Genomic DNA, 26,600 nt, shown 5'->3' with positions numbered 1-26,600 from the left:
AGTGGAAATGAAAGTGTTTAAAATATGTGTAATTGTTGGTGCTTCCAAATGTTTTCCCACTGTGGTTTAGAATATTTTCATTTTATCAGGCTACATTCCCCCCAAAAAACAAATATTTTGCCTATATTTCCAACCAGTTTTTAAGGCAGTTCCTTGCTAAGTTATGATTTTTGCATTTTTTATGAAGTTCTTAAGATGAAGGTAAATTAGTTAACACCTTAATACCAATGTACTTGGTAGTAATTAAGGAATCAAAACTGTCATAAGTTAAACTGCCATCCATATTCTCATTTTTTTTTTTTTATATTACAGGCAGTCCTGCATTGGTTGATATACACAAATTTCATCTGTTTAATTAGATAACATTAGCCCCTCAACAGCATGATTCAAGTTTAAGTTAACACAGTATATTAAATGTGAGTAATTACATCAAGTACTAAGTTCCCTGCTAGCTTTTCAGTCCACAAATTACAATGAAAATAACAGATACACCTCATGATCAGTGACTAATCACAGCAGTTCCTTCAAAGTCTGCTGGCAATTGGTCATTTAGTATCTGTTGTTCAGTTCATACACAGACAGGAAAAGGGGTTGTGTCCTGCCTCCTTGTCTCCCATTATAAACCCAAGTGACATTTTGTAAAATTGGATAATTAGAAGAGGGAATTGGCTAACACTGATGAAAGGGCATCAAAAAATATGAAAAGTGATAGTACTAGAAGTGAAATTAAAATCAAATGTAAAATTATAGAAAAATTAGCTAACTTTGGAATTATTGACTTTACTGTTATTTAAGAGACTTTAGATCTGCAGCTAGAGAAATCTGGTTAAGGCCAACTTAGCAACATAAATGAGGAAAATGTGACAAAAGGATGAAGATGTTCCAGAGATAGTGAAATGAGCAACAAACAAACAAAAAAACAACAACAACCTTCCTGTTAAAGGAACTCTGGTTAATATTTCACAACATTGAAAGCACAAAGCATAAAATGTTGGAAGCTGATACAGACTTAGATAGGATTATGACAGTTTGTCAAGATTAGAAAAGATGCTTATACTATTAGAAGGCAAGTACTCAATAAATTTTTTTCAAAAATATAAAGTACTTTAATTCTCAATGTTTCTAACACTTTACAGTGTATAAAATAAATATTATTTTTAGTATTTTTTTTTATTTTCCTAGCTGACCGTAAGAGTTTCTAGTGTTTTGACAAATACTTTTAACAGTCACAGAATCTTGTAGTTTTTCATTGATTATTAAGATTGCTTTGCATGGCTCCAGCTTGCTTAGACATTTTTACATTCCTGCATTACATGCCAAGCAAGAACTTCTCCTGTGATCAGACAAATTCCTTATATCCTTAGCTTCTGGGTGTTCTCCTTATTTCCTTGTATTAATTGACATCTCGCTATTTTCTCTTGACACCAGTCCCCCTGGCCTGTTAAGCAGTGGTTTTTATTTTTCTCTTATCTTTTATGCTTCATTGTAAAGAAGGACATTTGCACAGTCAATTATTCATTGAATGTCTTTGTTTCATCTTCATTTTTGAAGCATAGATTGCTGGATATAGGGTTCTTGATTAACATGTTCTTCTTATACCTGGATCTTCTTGTTAAATTTCTGATTGGTCTACTCTTGCCCCAATCTGTATCACAGTCTCAGGATAGATGAGAGGTTAGCCTTCCCTAAATGTTTATTACTGAGATATGGGTTGTTGTTTTTTGTTTTGTTTGTTTTTTTAAACATTTTATTGATTTTTTACAGAGAGGAAGGGCGAGAGACAGAGAGTTAGAAACATCAATGAGAGAGAAACATCAATCAGCTGCCTCCTGCACACCCCCTACTGGGGATATGCCCGCAACCAAGGTACATGCCCTTGACCAGAATCGAACCTGGGACCCTTGAGTCCGCAGGCTGATGCTCTATCCACTGAGCCAAACCAGTCAGGGCGATATCGGTTGTTTTTGACAGTGCTACTGGGTATGGAATTTTTATTAAAGTCAGCCTCCCTTGGCCAAGAAGCAGAGTTCTTAGTCATCACAGACTGCCCTTCTGGCCCTGATAGAACAGTTGTACCACAGAGTGGCAGGGGTGGGGATGAGGGTAGCCCCTGGCTAAAATACCAGATTCTAACTGTTTTACCAGAGATTCAGTAGATATTTCTTATATATTTTTAATGTGTTATATGCATTTGGTCACTTTCCAATATCTTTAAATGATTGTTTTTGACAATTTTGTACAGTTTTATTATTGTTTTTTTGGGAGAGGATTCCCTTCTATGTTTCTTTATTAGGCCTCCCTAGACCCAAGATTGTATAACTTTTCAAACTTCCCACATCACTTTCATTCTCATTCTTAATTGATGATCTCATCTCTTAAGTCATTAAAAAATAGAATTAGACAAAACTCTTTTATCATCCTGTCATGAAGCTGTAACTGTATTTCCTTTCATCTTCTTCTTTCCTCATGTTATTATGAAAAGTCCTTCCTATCAAAGACTCCATTTCTATTCTGAATCCCATGTTTGCTTTTCCTCTATACTCTTTGCTTTGCCTTCATTTCTCTCTCTCTATTGCCTCCTTCCATCACGGCAGAAATGTGCTCTCCTGTTTCCCATTCCAAATCCTGCTTTAATCCCCCAAATTTTCAGCTATTCCATTTCTCTGCTTTCTATTTTTTTAATATGCTTTTATTGATTTCAGATAGGAAGGGACAGGCAGAGATATAAACATCAGTGGTGCGAGAGAATTATTGATCGGCTGGGGATTGAGCCTGCAACCTGGGCATGTGCCCTGATCTGGAAGAAAACTGTGACCTGGTTCATAGGTTGACGCTCAACCACTGAGTCATACTGGCCAGACTCTGCTTTCTATTCTTATTCAACTTTTCTAAACTATATGCAGTAGTTATCCTTATCTGTGGGGAATATGTTCCAAGACCCCAGTGGAAGGCTGAATCCAGAGAAGGTACCAGCCCCTCACCACACACACACACATACACACACACACACACACACACACACAGTTGAGATTTTCATGTACAACTGTAGTTAGCCAGCTGCATACGTGAATTGCCAACCACGGATCAAAAATACAGTTGACCCTTGAACAACACAGGCTTGAACTATGAGGATCTAGTAAAAATCTGCGTGTAAGTAAATCCACACAAGTCAAACCCATGTTGTTCAAGGGGCAATTGTATAGATTTTGTTTTTTCCTACATATACATACCTAGGATAAAGATTAATTTATAAATTAGGCATTGTAAGGGATTAACAACAATAACATAATAAAATAGAACAATTATAATTACAATAAACTCTTAATAGGAATGTAACTGTGGTATCTCTCTCAAAATATCTAATTGTATTGTACTCACCCTTCTTGTGATGATGTGAGATGATACAATGCTTACTTGATGAGATAATGTGAGATGAATTGTAGGTTTGTGACATAGTATTAGGCTACTATAAGGTTATTTGAACATAAGCACTGCCATACCCCACTGTCTATCTGAAAACCAAAATGGCTACTTAGTGATATTGGGCAGGTAGCATTTATAGCATGGACACACTGAACAAAGGGTTGATACACGTCTTGGGTGGTACAGAGCAGGGCAATGCAAGATTTCATCATGCTAGTCAGAACAGCATGCATTTTAAAACTTAGGAATTCTTTATTTTTTCAATTTTCTATTTCATATTTTCAAACTGAAGTTGATCACAGGTAATTGAAACCACAGAAAGTGAAACCATTTGAAAGGAGGAGGCTACATTTTCTTTTTATTATCTTAGATCCCTTTCATATTTACCTATTGTATGACATCTGACACAACTACCCTGGTGAAACTGCTGTTCTTAAGATTCAGGTGGCACATATGTTGTCAAATATAACTGAAAATTCTTGATCATCATCTTATTTTACTTCATAGCAATATTCAGCACATCTGACCATTTCCTTCTTTTTGAAATACTTCACTCTTGTTCTCTGATGCCACTTTCTCATATTTTTTCCTCTAACCTTACTAATAATTCCTTCATAGTATCTTTTCTTGTCCTTTTTCTACCTGACCTGTGAATCTTAATCTTCAAGATTTGAGTTTTGGTATTTATTTTCTCCAGTACCACCTCTCTTAACAATCAAAGTCCTCTTGTTTTAGTAAGCAGCATCTTTATCCTTATAGTTGCTCAAGCCAGAAAACCAGAAATCCTATTTTTCCTGTTTCTCTTGCTCTCCAGATTTATTATCAAATCTGTCAATGCTTTTCCCAAAATACACTATAAATCTGTTATTTCTCTTCATCTCTATCACCAATACTTGTGTGTAGACTGCCAGTCTTGCCTTAGTTACTGATGTGTCCATTTCTACTCTTGCCATTTGACTTTTCTTTCATAAGTGAGTGGTGTTGGTAATATTATTAAGACATAAATCTTATTACCTGTCCTCTACTTAAAACTCATTGGTGACACTCCATTACACTCTATAAATGCAAGTTGTACTTAGCTTTCTACTATTTACCTATTTTTTCCATTAAATTATAAGCTCTGTGACAGCAATGATTGTGTACATATCTTAAACATTTTTATATCAAGTACTAGAGGCCTGGTGCACAACATTCGTGCACTGGGGGTGGAGGTATCCCTCAGCCCGGCCTGCACCCTCTCACAGTCTGGGACCCCTTGGGGGATGTCCTCCGAGGGATCCTTAGTGCTGCAGCGGAGGCAGGAGAGGTTCTTGCCACCGCCATTGCGCTCACCAGCTGTGAGCCCAGCTTCTGGCTGAGCGGTGCTCCCCCTGTGGGAGCGCACTGACCACCAGGGGTTAGCTCCTGCGTTGAGTGTCTGCCCCTTGGTGATCAGTGCATGTCATAGCGACTGGTCATTCTGCGGTTCGGTTGATTTGCATATTAGCCTTTTATTATATAGTATGCTTTTTTAAAACACAGTAGATACCTGATAAAATTTTGTTGAATGGATGAATTAGTGAGGAAATTGTGTAAAGTGATGTCAAAGGCATAGAATGTCAAGCAAAAAGAAGCAGCTGTGGCTGGTTTTTCTCAGTGGTTAGAGCATTGGCCCATGGACCGAAGGGTCATGGGTTCAATTCACAGTCAAGGGCAAGTACCTCAGTTGCAGATTTCCCAGCCCTGGTAGAGGCACATGCAGGAGACAACCAGTCAATGTATCTCTCTCACATTTCTCTCTCTCTCTCTCTCTCTCTCTCTCTCTCTCTCTCTCTTTCTTTCTCTTCTCCCCCACCCCCTTCTTCCTCCCTTCTACTCTCTAGAAATCAATTGAAAAAATCAAATGCTAATTTTACTTCTTATAAAAAAAATCTGAAAATTGGATAAATTGCTATTATTGGACTATGTATTTCAAAGTATTAAATCAGATAGTTCATGGTCAATTCTGTAACTTTTTTATTTTAGCCTTTTTTACCCCCTTCCCTAAGTAGAGAATATGATTCAGAGGAGAGTGTGGACAGTGATGATGATGATGATGATGATGATGATGTTTCAGCTTCAGATTTTCATCTCCAAGAGCATTCTAATTCAAATTCATACAGGTATGGGATACTTAATGTTAAGCTTTTGTAAAAAAATGATGTCATATATGATATTTTTGAAAATAGTACATGTGAAACTAGTGGCTTAGAATTTACTAGGTGTACCAGTTAATAATGTGGATTTTCTAATCAAAGAAAACATGGTAATTTCAAGAGAAACATCAAAAGTGCTTTATTCAAAGTAATGTTTATCGCTAGCTACACAGTTCCCCCATCTTTCAGGTAATTTGTGGATACTGTCCCAATAGAACTTTTCTTGTTTTGAGGCAAACCATTCAGAGACCCCATTTTCCACTTCTTCGTATGTTTTGAAGTGCTGCTCAGACAGTGCATATGCCATCGATCAGAACAAGTGGTAACCTGAAGGAGCAAGGTCTGGTGAAGACGGCGGGTGGATTAATACTTCTCAAGCAAGATCTTTTAACGTGTCTTTAACTGGTTTTGAAGTGTGTGATGGTGCATCATCATGAAGCAAAATTACTTTGCCATGTCTTCTGGAACATTCTGGTCCTTTCACGATCAAAGTGTGGTTCAAATTGATTATTTGTTGTCGGTAGCAATCGGTATTAGTGGTTTCACCTGGTTTTAGAAGCTCATAATACACCACACCTTCCTGATCCCACCAAACGCTGAGTATTGTCTTCTTTCCGAAGCGATTTGGCCTTGCAGTCAATGTTGATGGTTGACCTGGATCAACCCATGATTTTGTGCATTTGGGATTCTCAAATCCACTTTTCATCACCAGTCAAAATTCAATGCAAAAAAGACTTTCTTTCGTACCATTGAAGCAACATTTTACTGATGACTTTTCGGTTTTCCATTTGTCTTTTGTTCAGTTGACGTGGCACCTATTTTCCTTCCTTTAAAATCTTTCCCATTGCTTGTAAATGATTGGAAATTGTTTGCTGAGCAACATTTAATCTTTCTACAAGTTGTTTTTGATTTAACACACATTTTCATCCAATAATGCTTTGTTGGTCTTCAAACTTTTTCAGTTGACCTGGATGTTCTTTGTCTTTCACATCGAAATCATCACTTTTAAAGCATTTAAACCAGCATTCACAAATATCTTGAGATGGAGCATATTCACCATAAGCTTCCCGAAGTATACGATAACTTTTTCTTCAAAATAAAGTAATGAATTAAAACTTCCCGCAAATGCTGTTTTTTGGCACGAAATTCAACATTTTTAAGTGTAAAAATAACTACGATGTTAACACCTTCAGCAAATTTGACATATGAAGTTTTGAAGCTTGTTGTCAATACAACAAAATAGCATTCATATCAAATCGCATATTTATCAACATGTGTAACTCCATCTATTGAAAAAAATCTGCATTATTAACTGGTACACCTAGTATAACACATTTAATTTAGATTTCTTTAATTGAAATTGGTAATTTCATTTTCTTAATAATTCCACAGATGACCTATACTTTTTATTAGTCCTCAGAAATGTTGCTATCAGATTATTCTTTGTCCTCTGTTCCCTAATATAAATAAATCCCACTGTTTTATCCTAGAAAATCTAATGTCTTTTAGTGAACACTAGTATGCTAACATGTCAGTGATCATTGTTCTAAAAATGATTTCCATATATGATAAGAATCATAAATGTTCAAAACTAACACCCTCAATGAGTATTATTCTTATATGTACGAGTGCTGGTATATTTGTTACCTTGCTTTTATTAATATGTTGATTATTTCCTGTTTAATTTTTTTTAATATATGAAATATTAACATGGCTCAAAAATCAAATTGTGTAACTCAGCAACAAAAGCTCAACCCAATTAAAAATCAGCAAATGATTAGAATAGACATTTTCCCAAAAAAGTTATACAAATGACCAACGAAGTATTCCTTTATTGCAAAACACATGAAAAAAATGCTCACTATAGCTAATCAGTAGAGAAATGCAAGTCAAAATCACTATGGAAGATGATCTCACACCCATTGAGATGGCTACTATAGAATAAAAACACATCCAGAAAATAAAAGTGTTGGCATCCCACCTTTGCAATGTTGGTGGGAAAGTAAAATGGTGCAACCATCATGGAAAACAGTATGACAGTTCCTCAAAAATTAAAAATAGAATTATCATATGATCCATCAATTTGACTCCTGGGTATATACCCAAAAGAATACAAAGCAGGTTATTAAACAGGTATATGTTCATAATAACATTATTCATAATAGCCAGTGGGGTAGAAGCCACCTGAGTATCTATCAACAGGTGAATGCATAAACAAAATGTGATATAGATGTACAATTGAATATTATTCAACCTTTAAAAGTAGAGAAATTCTGATAGATGTTACTATGACATGGGTGTATCTCAACAACATTATACTAAACAAATTAAACCACAAAAAGAAAAATACTGTATAATTCCATTTATATGAGATACCTAGAGTAATCAAATTCATAGACAGAAAATAGAATGGTGGTTGCCAGGGGCCTAGGAGAAGGTGGAAATGGAGAATTGTTGCTCAATGGGTATAGAGTTTCAGTTTTACAAGATGAAAAGGATTCTGGAAATAGATGGTTGCACAACGATATAAATATATATTTAATGCGACTGAACTGTATGCTTGATAATAGTTAAGATAGTAAATTTTATGATTTGTTTATTTTACCACAGCTTAAAGAAATAAAAAGCCATTACTCTAAGAAATAAATGTGTCACTTGAAATAAAAGAGAAGCTGAAATATTTTTAAATAAAAACATAAAACTGTATAAAAATGTGAAATCAGAAGTCTCACCATTTCTCTCTTTCAGCTAATTTCTCTTCTACAACCTCCAGTTTCTGGCTTATTTTTCAGTTTGCAGAGTTAAGCATGTGTGTGTACGTGTGAAATCTTGTATTTCCCCTGTAGATAGCATACTACATGTAGTGTTCTATAACTTTTTATTTGTCAATATATACTGGAATTCACACCATATTAATGCTTAGAGATCCTTCTTCATTCTTTAACACATTAAGGCCCTATCAGTCACCGGTAACTGACACTATACTTTCCCTCTGGAAGACAAAACAGGCTGGGCACTTAATGTATTAAAAATGGCTACCCTAATATTCTGTGGTTCAAAACTTTAGATATGTAACCAGTACTCTCTTGATGGATAATTTGATTGTTTCTAGTCTTTTGCTATTGTAGATAATGCAGACTTGAGTACTACATGCATATGTTTTTGTTTTTGTTTTTGTGGAAGTATATAATCAGGATAAATTACTAGTAGTGGAATTGTTGAGTCAGAGAGTGGTGTACTCTTCTAAATCCCTGAGTAAAAATTAACAGATCTACTGTTGCTTTATTTTTAGTTGGTCATTGATGCGCTTGGCAATGGTGCAGTTGGTGCTCAACAACTTGAAGACTTTCTATCCCTTTGCAGGTCATGATCTTGCAGGTAAAAAAATATTTTACTTTATTTATTTGTTTTTTAAAATATGTTTTTATTTTTTTTTTTTAGAGAGAGGAAGAGAGAGAGAGAGAAACATTGATGAGAGATCAACGTTGATTGGCTGCCTCCTGCATGCCCCTTTCTGGGGATCGAACCTGCAACCTAAGCATGTGCCCTCACTGGAAATCAAACCGGTAACCTCTTGGTGCATGGTCCAATGCTCAACCACTGAGTCACACCAGCTGGGCTAAAAAATATTTTAACATGAATTAATATTGCCATTGCTTTTGATTTACTGTTTTGTATTTTTTCAAATAATGGAGAAAAAGTTAAATAACTTCCTATTGTAGAAGATATGTTTCTGTTAACCAAACCAACCATCTATAGATATGTCTCTCACCTTGTTAGTGCTCTTAGGAGTACAAGAAAGCAGGGAATTTGAACCTGATGTGATTGATTTTATTGAGACTGTATTTATAGCCATAGCTGAGATATTGGGAGATTTAATAGTGGTAGACACCTAGAAAACTAAGTAAATGCAAAAAGTTAGTGATTAACTCCAAGGAAGGAAACGTAGTACAGGAAAGAAAGAGGCATGTTAGGATACCAAGTGGTTCAGCTGTGATCTGTATTTAATCATACCTAATAATAGACAAACATGTAAATTGACCATACCTCCGTTACACCCACAGCCAATCAGAGTGAGTGTGCAAATTAACCCAACAAAAATGGAGGTTAATTTGCATATGTAGGCACCCAGCAGCCTGGGTCCTAGGAACTTTCTCAGCACCCAGGTCACTCCGAGGTAGGCCCCCAGTGGGTCCTGAGCAACCTGGGAAGGGCCTGAGCCAGGGGGCTCCTGGGCAGGGGCAGAGCTGGGTGATGGGAGAGAGCTGGGGGTCCCCTGTCGAGGCCCCAAGCCCCAGCCAGAGGCTTGAGGCCTGGGCAGGGGCGGAGCCAGGCGATCGGGCCATCGGAGGGAGCTGGGAGTCCCCTGCCTAGACCTGGAGGCTTTAGGCCTTGGCAGGGGCGGAGCCAGAGATCGGAGGCGATTGGTGTGAACTACAGAGGAAATACCTTTTCTGACCGCTCATTGGCTAAGCTCCCTGTTTACCACTGGTAATATTCTTAGTAACTTGGGTATAAGAATCCAAAAAGGTGATCTAGGGTTTTTCCACCACAATCCTGGAGAAAAAAAGGAAGGTCCACTGCTGGAGGGCTAAGAAATGTCATATCCTGCTCTAGCCAGTTTGGCTCAGTGGATAATGCCTAGGCTTGCCGACTGCAGGGTCCGGGTTAGATTCTGATCAAGGGCATGTACTTAGGTTGCAGGCTGCTCTCTGGCTGGGGCCCAGGTCAGGGCTCATGCAGGAGGCAACCAATCAAAGTGTTCCTCTCACTTTGATGTTTCTCTCTTCTTTCCCTTTCTCTTCCACATTCTCTAAAAATCAATGGAAACATATCCTCAGGTGAGGATAAAAAAAAGAAAGAAAGAAATGTCATATTCTATGAAAGACATCTTGAAAATGCCTAAAGAAAGTTGTCATTTTTTCATGGTGAAGGGACTGGAGTCCGTGTTGATGAAAACACCTTGGTGGCTGTGGTGACTGGCAGTGGCTGCAGCAGCAGGGTGATGGGGCTGGTGACTTCCCCTGATCAGCCCGGTCCCCTCTGTAGGACATTCCCTGAGGGCTCCCAGTATGTGAGAGGGGGCAGGATGGGCTGAGGAACCCCCCGCCCCCAGTGCACGAATTTCGTGCACCGAGCCCCTAGTATATATATAAAGATGAAAACTAAAATGCCAATTTAATAAAAAATTATTATGTGATTATATTGGAATGATGGAGAGAGAAGTTTATTCTCATATGCTATAGCAGTATATCAGAAGATCATTTCTAAAATTGAAAGATTAAGAATTCACAGTATGAGCATGTTTAGATTTTTGTAGGTAAAGAGCTAAAAGTTGAGAGTAGGATTAGGATTCAAGAGTATAGAAGTGTAGAACTGGAAAGTGCTGCATTTCATAGTATTACGTAACTTTTTTTTTACTTTTGTGAATTATTTAATTTTCTAAGCAAATTATAGTTAATATGCTATACAGAAATTGGGCTGATACAAAGGTTAAAGCAATTAATTTTCTTCCCAGACATCTATATATATAAAAAGCCAGTGACTGTAACAGCCATAACAACCATAACGACTGGTCACTATGATGCCCACTGTGGCCAGCAAACGGGCCCGATCAGGGGGTGGGGCTGGCTGGCCAACCTCACGGCCCCTCCCCACTGCTGGCCTGCCCCTGATCAGACTCTCCCACCCCGATCAAGAGTGGGCCTCTGGCCAAATACCCCCTCCCTTCCCCCCAGCCAGCCCTATCCCCAATCAGCCCTCCCCACAACGATAGGCCTGCAGCCCTTCCCCCCAGGCCGGCCTGCCCCTGATCCCCCACCCCAATAGGGAGTGGGGCTGGCTGGCCACACACCTGATGGGCCCCCACCACCCTGATTGGCCCACAACCCCTCCCCATGGCCGGTCCCGCCCCTGATCACCCCTCCTCCCCATCAGGGGCAGGGCCAGCTGGCCAACTACCCATGGCCCCTCCTGCAGCCCCTCCCCCCACCTGGCCCCACCCCAGATCGGCTCCCACCCCATCAGGGGCAGGGCCAGCTGGCAAACCACCCATAGCCCCTCCCCCAGGCTGCTGGCCACTAATCAGCACCCTCCAACCCCATTTGGGGGCAGGGCCAGCTGGCCCACTGCCCACAGCCCCTCCCCATGGCCTGGTCCCACCCCCAATCAGCCCCCCAACCCCAATCAAAGGGTGGGCCGGCCGGCCAACCTCCTGCCGTCTCCTCCTCCCTACAGGTCCAGCCCCGATCTGCTCCAATTGGAGCTGGGTTGGCTGGACCCCACCTGTGCACAAACTCGTGCACCGGGCCTCTACTTGTTTTATAATATTCAGGTAAATTTTTTTATGTGAAATTAAAGTCAAAAGCAGTAATTGAAATAGCAGTCATTTAAATCACATCATAAATATTAATCCAAGTAGTAGTTGTAAAGCTTTGATGTAATTTTGACTTAGATTGCCCATTTTTTGTTGTTGTCCTTGGCTACCTAATTATGTTGAAATGTTACACAGATTTATGATATCCTTTTTTAAAATACTTTTTTTTTTATTGCTTTTGGAGAGGAAGGGAGAGGGAGAGAGAGATAGAAACATCAATGATGAAAATCATTGATCAGTTGCCTCTTGCATGCTCCCTAATAGGGATCAAGCCTGTAACCTGGGCATGTGCCCTGACCAGGAATCGAACCCTGACCTTCCAGTTCAGAGGTTGACGTTCAACCATTCAGCCACACCAGCTGAGTGGTATCCTTTTTTTTTATATTCTAGAATTCTATGCCCTCCTCTTTCACATCACCTCTGACAAAATTTGTGTTAATATCTCAGTCATTCTTACAGTTGAATATAGCATTTTACTACAGAAGATAAATGCGGGTCTATTTTATTTTCTCATTTTAGAGCTTCCTGTTAGTTCACCACTTTGTCACGCAGTTCTAAAAACTCTTCAGTGTTGGGAGCAAGTTCTTCTCCGCCGACTTGAAGTCCATGGTGGGCCCCCTCAAAACTATATTGCAAGTTATACTTCAGAAGAGAGTTTGTCTGCAGGTCCTGCAATTCTCCGCCACAAAGCTTTGCTGGAACCTACAAACACTCCTTTCAAGTAGGTTTTCCTATGGATATTGTTTTTAAGTATGAGTTTTACTAAATCAAGAGTGGTTTCAGGTAGTATTTGAAGAAAAAATATTTAAGTCCTTTTATGTATAATATGCTCTTCTAGGCTCATCTTTGTGTCTCTGTGTCATGCATATTATAGTCCTGAGGTTAGCAAACATTTCCTGCAAAGGTCCAAATAAGCAAACATTTTAGACTTTGGGGACCTTACAGTTCTTGTGGCAACTATTCAGCCTTGCCATTGTATAGTGAAAGCAACTATGAACTGTAAGTAGTAAGTGAATGGGCATGGCTGTTACATAATAAACTTTATTTTTGAAAATGGAACGCAGGCTTGTAGTTTACTGGCACCCACTCTCGAGCAGTGCTATTCAAAATAGCCAGCAAACTGAATTGCTGTTTGTGACGTGTAAAAGGTAAATCAGTGCAGTGCTTGCTTCATCGAAGTCTTGCTATAGTGACTTAATGATAGTTCATTTACATTTTTTTCTTAAGCTCTTACCTCATTGCACATCAGTAACAGACTTCATGGACTGGTATGTGTTCTCAGACAACACTTTTAGTAGCTCTGCTTGTAGATCTCTTCTAGGAAGCATAACTATTATGTTTCTAGGTGAGGGGTCAGCAGACTGCAGCCTATGGGCCAAATTCATCCTTCCTCCTATATTGTAAATAAAGTTTTATTGGATCACAGCCACACCCTTTCATTTTAATATCATCTCTGCCCCTTTCCCACTTCATTGGCAGAGCTGAGTAATAGTATGAAAGACCATGTGGCCTACAGAGCCTAAAATATTTACCATCCAGTCCTTTAAGAAAAAGTCTACTAGTACTGATTGCAGCCCAAGATGATTTGGTCTGATTCTAGTTAATTATTATTATAAACACTTTATAACACTAAGTAGATATAGTCAAGTTAATCAGAATTTTAAGTGTATAATTAAATATATTGTTTCTCTGTAGATCCAAACACCACCTGGCACTTTCTGTGAAAAGACTTTGGCAGTACTTGGTGAAGCAAGAAGAAATTCAGGAAACCTTTATCAAAAATATATTTACAAAGAAAAGGTGCCTAAATGAGGTTTGTATAAGTTAAAACCTGCTTACTGTTTTATTATTGAAATCTTTTGTATTATGTAACCATAAAGAATAAGTTGCCTTTATAGACTGTTTAACTCATTTTAACTCTGGCTGCTTAGCTCAATTGGTTGGAGCATCATCCCAACACACCAAAGTTAGGGATTCGATCCCTGGTCAGGGCGCATATAAGAATCAACCAATAAATAAATAAGTGGAACAACAAGTTGATGTTTCTCTCTTTCTCTCCTTCCCCCTCTATGTCAAATCAATAAATAAAAAAATAAAACTAACTTTGGCCTAGCCAGTTTGGCTCAGTGGATAGAGTGTTGGCCTGCAGACTGAAAGGTCCCAGGTTCGATTCTGGTCAAGGGCACATGCCCGGATTGTGGGCTCGGTACCCAGTAGGGGGGTGCAGGAGGCAGCGGATCAATGGTTCTCTCTCATCATTGATGTTTCTATCTCTCTCCCTTTCCCTTACTCTCTGAAATCAATAATATATTAAATAATAAAATAAAATAAAACTAATTTTTATATCATAAAGATATCCTATGCAGTTAATGTATAGAAAAGTAATTGAATAGAAAAGAGAGAAGGTCAGTATTTTCTTAAATCTGTTTTATTTAAAGTAACTAATTCAGATGTATTTGGGACTTTTCTCCCCAAAAGATATTGGTTAAGATTCTGTTTCTTTGTTTCCTGTTTTGAGCTGTCATGATCACCATTTAAGAGACAAAGTAGAAAGTTCCCATGATTTTCATGTAACAGTTAAAAGAAGTTTATCTTAGAAGTTTAATTGAAACTAGGTTTATATACTGAAAACATTACAAATATGTACATTCAAATATTTTTTTTTACTCTGTTGATTATGCTTCTTAATGAAATTTTGCAAACTCGTAATTTATAGGTTGATTATACCTCGATGTTATCATTATAACGATTCTTCTCAGTTCAGTGCTGTTAAAAACTTTCAATTTGTTACTATGGGAAACTTGTACCTGAATGTAAATTAACATTTTGTTTCCTTCATTGAGACAATTTTGCTATTAAAAAATATAGGGTAAACTAAACAGTGGATTCAGTGATTTAGTTAATTCCTTATCTTCTTATGGACCAGTAAAGTGTTCAAGACTGGCAACTAGTCTGTGATCCACTGAACTAGTCTGAAAGCAAGTTTTTGAAGTGGAAGGAAAAAAGGATGATATTTCAGTTGGATAAATTAGGAAATAGAATGGCTTCTTAATAGACAAGATAGCAAAAATCAAGATGACATCTAACCTCATTGAAAAAAGGAAAATTACATATAATTCATTGTCTCTAGTCTAAGCACTAATTTATTAGAGGCAATTGTACATGCTGTTAATTACTATTTGCCTGTTTATGTAAATATATCTAAATTAGCCAGGCCAAAAAACAATATTTAGTGTTTTTGCTAATTTAGAAGACTTGACATATGTACTTAGTATAGTATTGAAATCTGAGCAAATAATAAATCCAATAGATACAATACAAATGTAAGTATTTCTATATAACCTTAAGTAAGCTATATCTTAAATATTTAGCATATGAAGTACTATTAAAACAGTTGAAGCAAATTTTTGGATGAAATTAAAAGTGGATTTACTAGATAAGAGTGTCAGACTAATTAGCGTATGTACAGATGAGGTAATGTTTCTTATTTTAAATATATGTTTGCCTAAAATAATTTATTACAACTTAAAGTATTCTAATAATAGTGTATAAAGCACTGTTGATTGTTCTGAATAAATAGCATGTTTACTGTGCTTGTTACTTCTTCAGTTTCTCTGATGTACCTTGTTATATGAATCTGCATATTTGGCATAATAACTTCAAGTACAAAATTGTTTCTTAAAAAACATTGTCATGTTTGATTACTATAACTGTAAAAATAAAAACATTTCTCTACCTCTGATACATTTAGTATATTTGTGAAATGAAATAGTTCTCAAAACAAAACAAAAGACTATTGTACCACTAGATTGTCCAATAGACTTGGGATAGAATCATTAATGAGATAGAGTAACATAAGGAAGCCAGAGTGAGTAAGGAAAGATAGCAGATAAATAAGTAAAGTTACTTTTGTATTATAACCATTTTAATCAAAAGCAGTAATATTAATGCTGGAATAAAAGCTTTATCTCTATCAGTAAGCTAAATATTTTCTATGTATTTTAATGTGGGTTTTTTTTTAATCTGCAAAATAAGTATAACTTTCACTTTGCTGTGTTTTAACCAGTACATTTAACTTATTTAAAAACTTGGAGTGATTAATGGTAGTTATTAGATGGCAGATAATGGAGAATATTTTATAAGTGCTACTGTTCTTTATTCCTTTATGTCTTTGAAAATGAAATTTTCTTTACCTAATGTTAAAATTCAGTTATATCCTCAGATCTTCTTTCCTTTCCTATATAATGTAGTTTTTAGTGCTACATGCATTTTTAAAACAGAAGGTCTTCCCTATTTGTATTTATTTGGAAATTAAGTGCAGATAGCTACAAATATACTACATCTAAATCATTCCTGACCAAAAAAAAAAAAAAAAAAAATTCTTGGCACCCTGATTCCTTTTTCTGTTTACTTTCGTTTTCTGAGAAAAACTAAAGGTTTTGAACCAGCTCTTTCTTTAACTAGTGTTAATATCCCCTTTTAAGGAGCATGTGTGCCTAAAACCTATATGATTTTATTAACCACTGTCACCCCAATAAATTCAATTTAAAAAATTGAGAGAGAAAAAGAGACTCTACACCTTTAAATAACAACCTTATTAGGATACTATTAGTATGTTGTTGGATACACATATACTAAATTAATAACAAGTAAGTATACTGTTATTATTTCACACACAAAAAAATCATGTATGCCTCCAAGCAGTTTGTTGAGTATTTCTGCCTCAATCAAGACAAAGTGAGAATTAGAGATCTAGAAAAAAAAATTTTTTAATCGTGATGTTTTCATGAAGAGTGAGGAGACAAGAAATAATACTGTATAAGAGAACAATTTGACTTTCATTTTCAGTTGATAGTAGTCTGGCGCCATTAGCTCTGAAATTTGTAATATAAAGTACTTGGGCTATAATCTTGCTTTAATATCAACATTTCAAAGTTAAGTGAGTAAAAATTTCTCAGGAGGTTGAATAAAATTTATAGTGGTTGTTAATGAATTTTGAGGGATTAAGTTTTCTTTAACCCCTAACTCTGCACCCACACACATGCTTCTTCTAAGATATATGAAATATTAAAAGTAATAACTCAGTCCAATGTTACTAAATTTGGCGAAAAATATAATTTAAAAAAATATCCCTAGTATTTTGCATGTTATATTGCATCTTACTCTTTGTCATGTGATTATTCTTTCTTGATGAAGTCATTAGAGGACAACTGTGAAACCATCAAAAATTCTATGATGGAGGAGCCAAACATCAATAAGGTACAAAGCATCATTCAACTGAAATTAGAAATTGCATTCTTTAACAAGAAAAACAAAGTGTTTCCATTTAACTTTGGACTGGACTTTGTTTCCAATGCAATTAAATTACTATTCCCTCAGTTTATTCTTTTATTTTAACAACTTAAATATTGCAATCATAACATTGTTTCTGTTTTATTAATAAGAGAATGCAATTTTAAAGGGAGTTGAATGTATCCTGTTTTGGCTACAGATTTTTTCATAGTAAATACAATTAAAGTTCTTAATAAATTGTAATTAAAATAGCCATTATAGAAGTATAGTAGCGTTGTTCTATTTTTGCAAGTATCACTTTTTTAAGTTAAAATTCTTTCTTCTTATATTAATTTCTTAAAATATATCAAATACTATTATACAGTATATCATTTATTTTACTGGTAAAAATAGGATACAGCATATTATCTTATGTATAATAAGAACTCAATAATACTTGAGAACATGGCACAAATGCTGAGAATGTGTACAACCATATAATAACTCCCAAATGTTCTGTGATCACACATTCAAATAGGAATTTTATTAGGTTGATATCTGATTCATGTGTTTCATATTTTTATTTTAAGACCATGTCATCAGAGTAATTTTTAGGGAAAAAATTTTTCAAAAGATTTTTTTAAGGCTGTGAATTCTTTCTCAAAGGAATCTTTTTGTAAAATAGAAATAATTCTATACAGTTAATAAAAAAGACTGATTTGATGTGAAGTGTATATTATAATTAAAACCTTGGCAAAATAAATATTTGCAGTACACACTTAACTTTGGGAATTTCTAATGGTCTTTTGGAGTTTAGAGAGATTATTATTCAAACTTTTAATCAGTTAATATTCCTTGCCTTGTAGTAATCATTAATTACTACAGTCTATACATTATCATGAATCCTTTTTTTTTAAATCCTCACCTGAGGATATTTTTCGATTGATTTTTAGAGAGAATGGAAGTGAGAGGGAAAGACAGAAATATCGATGTGAGAGAAACACATTGATTGGTTGCCTTCTGCATGCGTCCCTACCAGGGCCTGGGCCGGGGAGGAGCCTGCAATTATGGTATGTGCCCTTAACCGGAATCAAACCCGGGACCCTTTGCTCCACAGACTGACGCTCTGTCTATTGAGCCAAACAGGCTAGGGCATGAATCCTTAGCCAAAGATTTTTTTGACACTGTTTATAAAATGTTAATCAGAATGTTATATTACTATAGTCGTTACACTACATCAAAAGTCATTGTGTTTGTTTAACATCGTAATTTTTTTGGCCAGTTTTTCAAGCCACAAGGGACAGTTTTAACAGCTTTGTTAGCTATACCTGACTTACAATAACTATACATATTTATTAGAATGTGACGAATTTTTACATAAGTTTACATGGGTGAAGCCATCAGCACAATCAGGATAATAAATATATCCATTACCCCCCAAACTAATCCCTCCTTTGCTTTTCCCTCCCCTCTCTGCCCTTTTACTCCCCAGGTAACTACTAATTTTCTTTCTGATATTATAGACTAGAGGCCCGGTGCACGAAATTCGTGCACGGGGCAGGGGGGTGGTCCCTCAGCCTGGCCTGCACCCTCTCCAATCCGGGATCCCTCTCGCAATCCGGAACCACTGGCTCCTAACTGCTCACCAGCCTGCCTGCCTGCCTGATGCCCTTAACTGCTCCCCTGCTGGCCTGATCGCCCTAACTGCCTAACTGCTCTCCCCTGCTGACCTGATCCCCCCAACTACCTATCTGCTCTCTGCTGCCAGCCTGAGCCCCCTAACTGCCTATCTGCTCTCCCTTCCTCTCCATGCCCTTCAGACCCCTGGCGCAGGCGTGCTGAGAGCTCTCCACCGTGGTCCTGCCCCCATCCTGATTGGTAATTATGTGACAGCATCCTGTCCAATTTGCATATTCCTCTATTATTAGTATAGACTGGAAGCCCGGTGCACGGATTTGTGCACTGGTGGGGTCCCTCAGCCTGGCCTGTGGATCAGGCTGAAACTGGCTCTCCAACATCCCCCAAGGGGTCCTGAATTGCAAGAGGGTGGTTCTTGGGTGATGCACCCCAGAATCAGGCTCCCGCCTCTCCAGTTCCGGGTGCGTCACCTGAGAACCGCAGCTGCCAAGTCACCGCAGCTCAGCAGGTCCTGCATTGAGTGTCTGCCCCCTGGTGATCAGTGCGTGTCATAGCTATTGGTCAGATCGTCTGACCCCTGGTGGCCATTGCACGTCATAGCCACCAGTCGGACAGTCGCTTAGGACTTTTATATATATAAATTAGTTTGCATTTTCTGCAATTTTTTAAATGTGATTGTACAATAAACCTTTTTTTTTCTATGTGCATTCTCAGCATATTTATTTTGAGATTCCTTCATATTGTGTATTTCAGTATTTTGTTTCTTTTTATTGCTGGTGCATTCATTGTATGGCTATCCCAAAATTTGTTTCTCCATTGACTTGTTGATGAACACTTAAGCCTTTTCCATTTTTGAGCTATTTCAAATAAGACTGCTTTGAATATTCAAACACAAGTCTCTTTGGTTGGACATATTCTTTCATTTCTCTTGTGTAAATGCCTAAGAGTGGGATGGCTAGACTATATTGTGGGAGTGTGGTTAACTTTTTGAGCAACTGCTCAAGTATTTTCCAAGGAGGTAAAAACATTTTACATTTCCAGCAGCAATGCATGAAGTCCCAGTTGCTTCACATTCTTACCAACACTGGTATGGTCAGCCAGCCTTTATTTTAGCCATTGTAGTAAGTGTGTAGTGGTAGTTCATTACAGGGTTCAGTGCAGTCGGAAATGGAGTTGAGCGCAGTCGGGAGCTTCCGCCTTCCTCCCGCTAGAGAAAACCAGTGGCACACTCAGCAGTCAGTCCTCTCTGCGTGCACTTGCACGCGTGCCTCCAGACCTCTGCCTTTCGCGGCTCCCCTGAGTTTCCGTGCACTCCTCTATTTTCCCGACAGTCCAGACTCCCCCCGTATGAGTCTGGGACCCCAGGGTCTCACCCGGAACTGGGGTTTAGTGTATTCAGAACTGGGGTTCAGTGCATTCGGGAGCTTCCGTCACTCTCCCGCTAGAGAAGGCGAGCCAGGCACTCAGTCGCCTGTCCTCTCCGTGCCCGTGTCTCCGTACCTCAGCTTTTTGCAGCTCCTCTGAGTCTTTGTGTGCCCCTCTCTTTCCTTCTAGTTGTAGAATTTCCACTCAGCCAGCTTTCCTGTGGTTCTGGATGATGTCCATGATGTCTTTTAGCTGTAGTTTTGAAATTGTTGTGCGAGGCAGCAGTTTAGGTGTTCACCTATGCCGCCATCTTGGTTTCTCTAGAGACAAGGTCATTAAACTCTTTCTGGAACAGCTAGGGAGAAAGCCTTGCGAATGCAGATTTCCCTTACAATATAAATGTCTTTTATAAAGGATAATTTCTACTTGTTTTCAGAGCTTCTCCGAAGTCTGCTGTTTCTTAATCAGCCTAAAATAATTTTTATGCCAGAGAGACATATTTTGGGGTGGCAAGTTCTATTCTCCTACAGTTTCTAGGCAACCAACCTGTGTAGCACATTACTATACTGCAAACTGTAGACAATTATAATGTACTAGAGTCCCAGTGCACGAAATAATGGTTGGGTATTGGAGATGTTTTATCTAAATTTTGCAGGAAGTAAATTTGTTGCATTATAATTTCAAATTAATAACTTCTGTGCTTCACAGTAAGTTGTGTAACATTTTATAGTAATTCATTTTAAAGATTGAAGGTTGGGGAGATTAAAATAAAATAAAATTATCCTACATTATGCAACATTCCCAACTCTTAATAATTTCCTCCTTTTTACCCAGAGGTTTTAGATATATTTATGTAAATACTTTAGAATATGTTGATTTTATTTTATTAAATGACTACATTTTTTTGTTTTCAATTTAAATCATTTAAAATTTTCAATTAACAGTTGCCATACAATATTATATTAGTTTCACCTGAAAACTAATATAGGGGGGTGAGGGCATGAGCTGGGGGGTGGGAGTGACCGGGGAGAGGTCAATGGGGGGAAAAGGAGACTTATGTAATACTTTAAACAATAAAGAATTTAAATTTTTTAAAAAATAGTATACCTGCATGATTTGACATTATATAGCTTACTAAGCGATTATCCTGATAAATCTAGTCTCTACCCATCTAGCATCATAGTTATTACAATATTATTGACTGTATTCCCTATGCTGTACTTTATAGATCCCCATGACTATTCCGTAACAACCAATTTGTGCTTATTAATCCCTTCACCTTTTCCACTCATCCTCCTAAACCCTCTCCCATCTGGCCACCGTCAGATAGATATGTATTTATTGCCATTTTATTGCTTATTTATTTATTTTTTTCTTAAAGAAGACCCTTTAACATTTCATATAATACTGGTTTGATGATGAACTTCAGATTTCCTTTGTCTGGGAAGCTCTTTTTGTCCTTCCATTCTAAGTAATAGCTTTGCGGGTAGAGTAATCTTGGTTATAGGTCTTTGCTTTTCATCACTTTGAATATTTGTTGCCACTTCTTTCTGGCCTGCAAAGTTTCTGCTGAGAAATCAGCTCACAGTCCTATAGGAACTCCTTTGTAGGTAACTAACTGCTTTTCTCTTGCTGCTTTTAAGATTCTCTGTTTTTAACCTTTTGCATTTTAATTATAATGTGTCTTTGGTGTGGGCCTCTTTGGGTTCATTTTGCTTGGGATTCTCCTCGCTTACTGATCTTATATGTCTATTTCCTTCCCCAAGTTAGGGAAGTTTTCTGTCATTAGTTTTCAAGTAAGTTTTCAATTTCTTGCTTTCTTCTCCTTCTGGCACCCCCATGATGTAACTGTTGGTTTGCCTGATGTTGTCCCACTATCCTCATTTTTTTTAAATTCTTTTTTCTTTTTGCTTCTGATAGTGAATTTTACTTCCTTATATTACAAATTGCTGATTTTATTCTTGGCCTTACCTATCTACTGTTGATTTCCTGTAAATTATTCTTGATTTCCGTTAGTGAATCCTTCATTTCTAGCTAGTCCTTTTTTATGATGTTGAGGTCCTTACTAAGTTTCTTGAACATCCTTATAAATAGTGTTTTGAACTCTGCATCTGACAGATTGCTTATCTCCATTATGGTTATTAGTTCTTTTCCTGGAGTTTTGTTCTGTTCTTTCATTTCGGACGTGTTTCTTTGTCTCCACATTTTGGCAGCCTCCTTGTGTTTGTTTCTTTGTATTAGGTAGAGCTGCTATGTCTCCCAGGCTTGGTAGAGTGGTCTATTGTAGTGTGTCCTGTAGGATCCAGTGGCACAGCCTCTCTGATCACCCGAGCTGTGCACTCCAGTTGTGCAAACCCTCCTTCTATGGGCTGTGTAGACCCTTCTCTTGTAATTGAGCATTGATTGCTGTTAGCGCCTCAATGGGAGGGATTTACCCCTTAGGCCAGTGGTCGGCAAACTCATTAGTCAACAGAGCCAAATATCAACAGTACAACGATTGAAATTTCTTTTGAGAGCCAAATTTTTAAAACTTAAACTTCTAACACCACTTCTGCAAAATAGACTCGCCCAGGCCGTGGTATTTTGTGGAAGAGCCACACTCAAGGGGCCAAAGAGCCACATGTGGCTCGCGAGCCACAGTTTGCCGACCACTGCCTTAGGCCAATCTGCTGCAAGGACTAGCTGCCATCACTGATCACTGTGGATGATCAATTGTGCAGGGGCTCTCCCCACAGAGCAGGACTTATTTCAGCAAGGCTGTTGTACCCATATAGTCTGCACCTTGAGTGTATTGCTGTGGAGGTGGTTGGGTGATGTTTTGATGTGGTCTGAAGCTGACAACCGGGTGCATTAACTCTGAGGCCTCCTGGGAGATACAGGCCCGCACTTAGAAGTCAGGCCAGAAGTTAGGCTGCTGCACCCCCACAGCCATTGAAGACAAATTTTATACTGCCAAGGTTGGTCTGGGACCGGCTCTGGCCCCCGCAGATAAGGTGGGACCAGAACCCCAACCCACTACAAATTAGCCCCAGCTGTATCCACCCAATTCCACAGGACTGTAACTGTTGATTTTATACGGTACTCTTCCAAGTTCAAAGGTGTTGTATATACCTCTGAGGTAAGCATTAGGTCAAATATATGTCTCTCATTTAAAGTACATTGAATTACGGTTTACTCAGCTACTAAAATGATTATTGACTTGGGCAAATTACTGTGCCTTTCAGGGTTTCACGTTTTTCTTCTATAAATTAAATGTTATTTTAGACCAGCAGTCAGTAAACTATATTCAGCAGGCCATATCCAACTGGATCTTCTAAGAATGGCCTTTATATTGTCATAAAGATTGTTTAAAAAAGAATATGCATGCCATGATCAGTGGGCTCAGTTGGTTGGAGGGTTGTCCCATGCACCAAAGGGTTGCTGGTTCCATTCCCAAATCAGGGCAGGTGCCCAGATTTCGAATTTCCTGCTTGATCCCCTGTAGGGATTGTGCAAGAGGTACAGTCAATGTTTCACTCTCTCCCTTTGCCTTCCTCTCTCACTAAAAAAATAAAAGTGAAAAATCAGTAAGAATATTTAAAAAAAAATAAAAGAAGAATATGCAGAAGTGACACTCTATGGTCCACAAAACCAAAACTATTTACCATCTGACTTTTCAACATTTAAAATATTATCAAAGGATTATAATACTAAGAAATGTGGTAAATAAATCTACTTTAATAATTAAAATGTCTTGATCCTTTAAAGTGAATTCATTATAGGTTGGGAGCATAAGCAATTAACAAAGTTGTATGTTATATCAACTATCTTATTATATGTGAAAAAGCAAATTTGAAATAATTTAAATTCCCCTTGTCAAATAAATTTTGTTTTAGAGATAATGAGCATGGAAAATAGTACCTTTGTATTTGAAATATCTAAAGAGTTTCTGAAAATAATTTATGCAAATATTAAATGACATATTGGCATATATCTTTCTATTACTAAACTCACTGTATTTTTATATTTTCTTTTTCTCCATTTAGATAGAAGCAGATTTGGGATATCCTGGAGGTAAAGCAAGAATTATTCATAAGGAATCTGATATCATTACTGCCTTTGCTGTTAATAAAGTAAGTACACAGATATTTTTCTTTCTTCAGGTACTAACTACTCATAGTTGGAAAATGTTTCCTGGTCTGATCATTTATTCAGTATCAGTATTTCTTTTTCCCAAAGTTACTGCCCACTCCTAAAATTGCAATCTCAGTAAATTTTTTATTTTATAAAATGATTATATTGTTTGATAATTTAATTTTTTATTATGAATATATAGCAGATAAAATAATATTTTATTAGTATGCAGAGGGAAGTATCAAGTATTTATATATGTGATAACCTTTAGAATTTATACAACACATTATAAGGGTTAATCCAAATAAAAGGTCCTTATATGAATATGTTGAATGTGGATCTTAGTATTATATCAAATTTAAGCTTATGTAACTCATAGAAATTCTCCCTCTTTGAATTACAGCTATAATAGCTGCCCAACTACAGTGTTTTCTTTGTATTCCTCCACCTTCTACTCAACATCTTCTTTTATGTACAGTGTTCAAAGTTGAAATTTGTCTTAATTATTTTCCCCTTCTGTCTTCCCTAATTGCTTTACTGCAGAGTTTACGGTGACTTCTAGATATTTTTGTTTCCTTTTATTTTCATTAACTTAAAGGATATATATATTTTTTCATGTATTTCTAATTTAAAAACAAATTTTAAATATTATTCAAATGTATATCCTATGGCATCCATTCAGTAATCATTTCACCAAAAAGTTCTCCATCTTCCTTTGCTATGTCTCTCTCTTCTTTGATTTCTCCTGATAGTCCTTTTGTCATTCTGTCCTCATCTCTTCCTGTTCCTGTCCCTTTGTCTCATTTCTCTCATAGATATCTTTCCATGAACAATGACTAGTTCTGTCAAGACAGGCAGGTTTGGAAATAGCCCTTAACTAGGCAGTTCTCATGATTATTGTCTATACCCAATAAGTACTAGTACCTTCCTTCCCCTGAAGAAAATAATGACTTTAAATGTTCTGTGCTATAAAACCAAGTAGCATTTGTGCTTTTGGGGGAGAGATTTATATAAGCAACTAGTAATGAACAATCATCCACATATACAAAGTCTGCCATTTACTGGGTAAGAGTGTACTTGTTTAACATTTATTTCTCCAGATTTGTTAAATTAGTAACTGAGAAATAATACCTTTTGCTTTACATTGCATTATTTAAAAATGCCAGTGAGCCCTGGCTGGTATGGCTCAGTTGGTTGGAGTTTCATCCCATACAACAAAAAGTGGCAGGTTGGATTGCTGGTCAGGGCACATACCCAGTTTGTGGATTCAATCCCCAGTCAGGCTTGTACAGAAGGCAAGCAATTGATATTTCTCTCACACATCGATATTTCCCTCTCTTTAAAAATTAATAAAAAATAAAATTAAAATGCTGACGAGATTGAACTTTTCCCATTTGTTTAGTTGTGAATTATCTGTGTCAAAAACTGAAAGATGAGATATTCTTCTGCATTTAAGCTGAAAGTTAGCTTTCACAGTTTAATGGATTGTTAGAAGACATGACTCCTGGACCAGAGACAAATGACGGTTTATTTCTAGTAGCAAAAGCAGTAGCCAAAGTACCACTATTTTTATACTGGTTCCTGAGCTATAATTGCAAAGCAACAGGGTGAGAGCCAGATGATACCTGCACACAAAGTGCTTTGCATTACAGGAGAGGAACACTGAGTTTAAGGAACCCCAAATCTTTTCTAATATTAGTAAGTATACCTTCCCTTTGATCTGGCAGGAGAGATTATAGCTATATAGAGATCCTAGAGATAGTACTGTGGAACAAAGGGCAGTGACTCACAAGATATGCAGAAGAGACTCAGGAAGAATGTTCTCCTAGCCATCTAGTTATATCCTTTTACCATTTATCTCTGGGGTCTCAGCTTTTTTCTAATTGGTTTGTATTTGCATTTTACATAATGATGGAAATATTAATCATCCTTTCATTTTGTCATCAGTATCTTTCCATTTTCTGCTTTGGAGGTGTACATTTTTAAATCATAGTTGTTTAAAATTTTATATCATTTAATCTGATCTTCATGATCTTTTTTTTTTTTTTTGCCATACTTCCCCCAGCCTTTCTCTACCCTTATACTTTTTCTTTATGGTCCTTTTCCAAATTCCATTTTTTTCCCCCTAAGATTGAAAGGCTTTAGGTAAAAGTGATATTATCTTACTTGAATAATTCACCACTCTTTCTTTACTTTGGTGTTCCTTATCTTCCTCTACCTTCCAGGGCTTCTATCTTCTT

The 26,600-nt window shown here is 37.1% G+C and overlaps 1 protein-coding gene across 6 annotated transcripts in view; it reads left to right on the top strand.

Moving 5' to 3' along the window:
* Positions 1–26,600, top strand: part of DMXL1 (Dmx like 1) — a 148,710-nt gene that overhangs the window by 96,226 nt on the left and 25,884 nt on the right. For 3 of the 6 annotated variants that reach the window (XR_013961148.1, XM_080679389.1, XM_080679387.1), the window contains 6 exons: positions 5,428–5,564; positions 8,890–8,975; positions 12,493–12,694; positions 13,669–13,786; positions 17,170–17,232; positions 24,273–24,359. Coding sequence is in view for 4 of the 6 variants with exons in the window: in XM_080679389.1 (XP_080535515.1) it covers positions 5,428–5,564; positions 8,890–8,975; positions 12,493–12,694; positions 13,669–13,786; positions 17,170–17,232; positions 24,273–24,359 (693 nt within the window). In the remaining 2 variants the exon portion in view is untranslated. Of the gene's footprint in view, positions 1–5,427; positions 5,565–8,889; positions 8,976–12,492; positions 12,695–13,668; positions 13,787–17,169; positions 17,233–19,064; positions 19,123–24,272; positions 24,360–26,600 lie in introns of all 6 variants that reach the window. The other 3 variants (XM_080679390.1, XM_080679388.1, XR_013961149.1) reach the window with 2 other exon arrangements.

This window comes from Plecotus auritus (assembly GCF_963455305.1).
Source record: "Plecotus auritus genome assembly, chromosome: 7".
NCBI classification, from domain to species: domain Eukaryota; kingdom Metazoa; phylum Chordata; class Mammalia; order Chiroptera; family Vespertilionidae; genus Plecotus; species Plecotus auritus.
The sequence above is the reverse complement of the archived record's forward strand: the minus strand, read 5'-3'. Positions and strand labels throughout refer to the sequence as shown.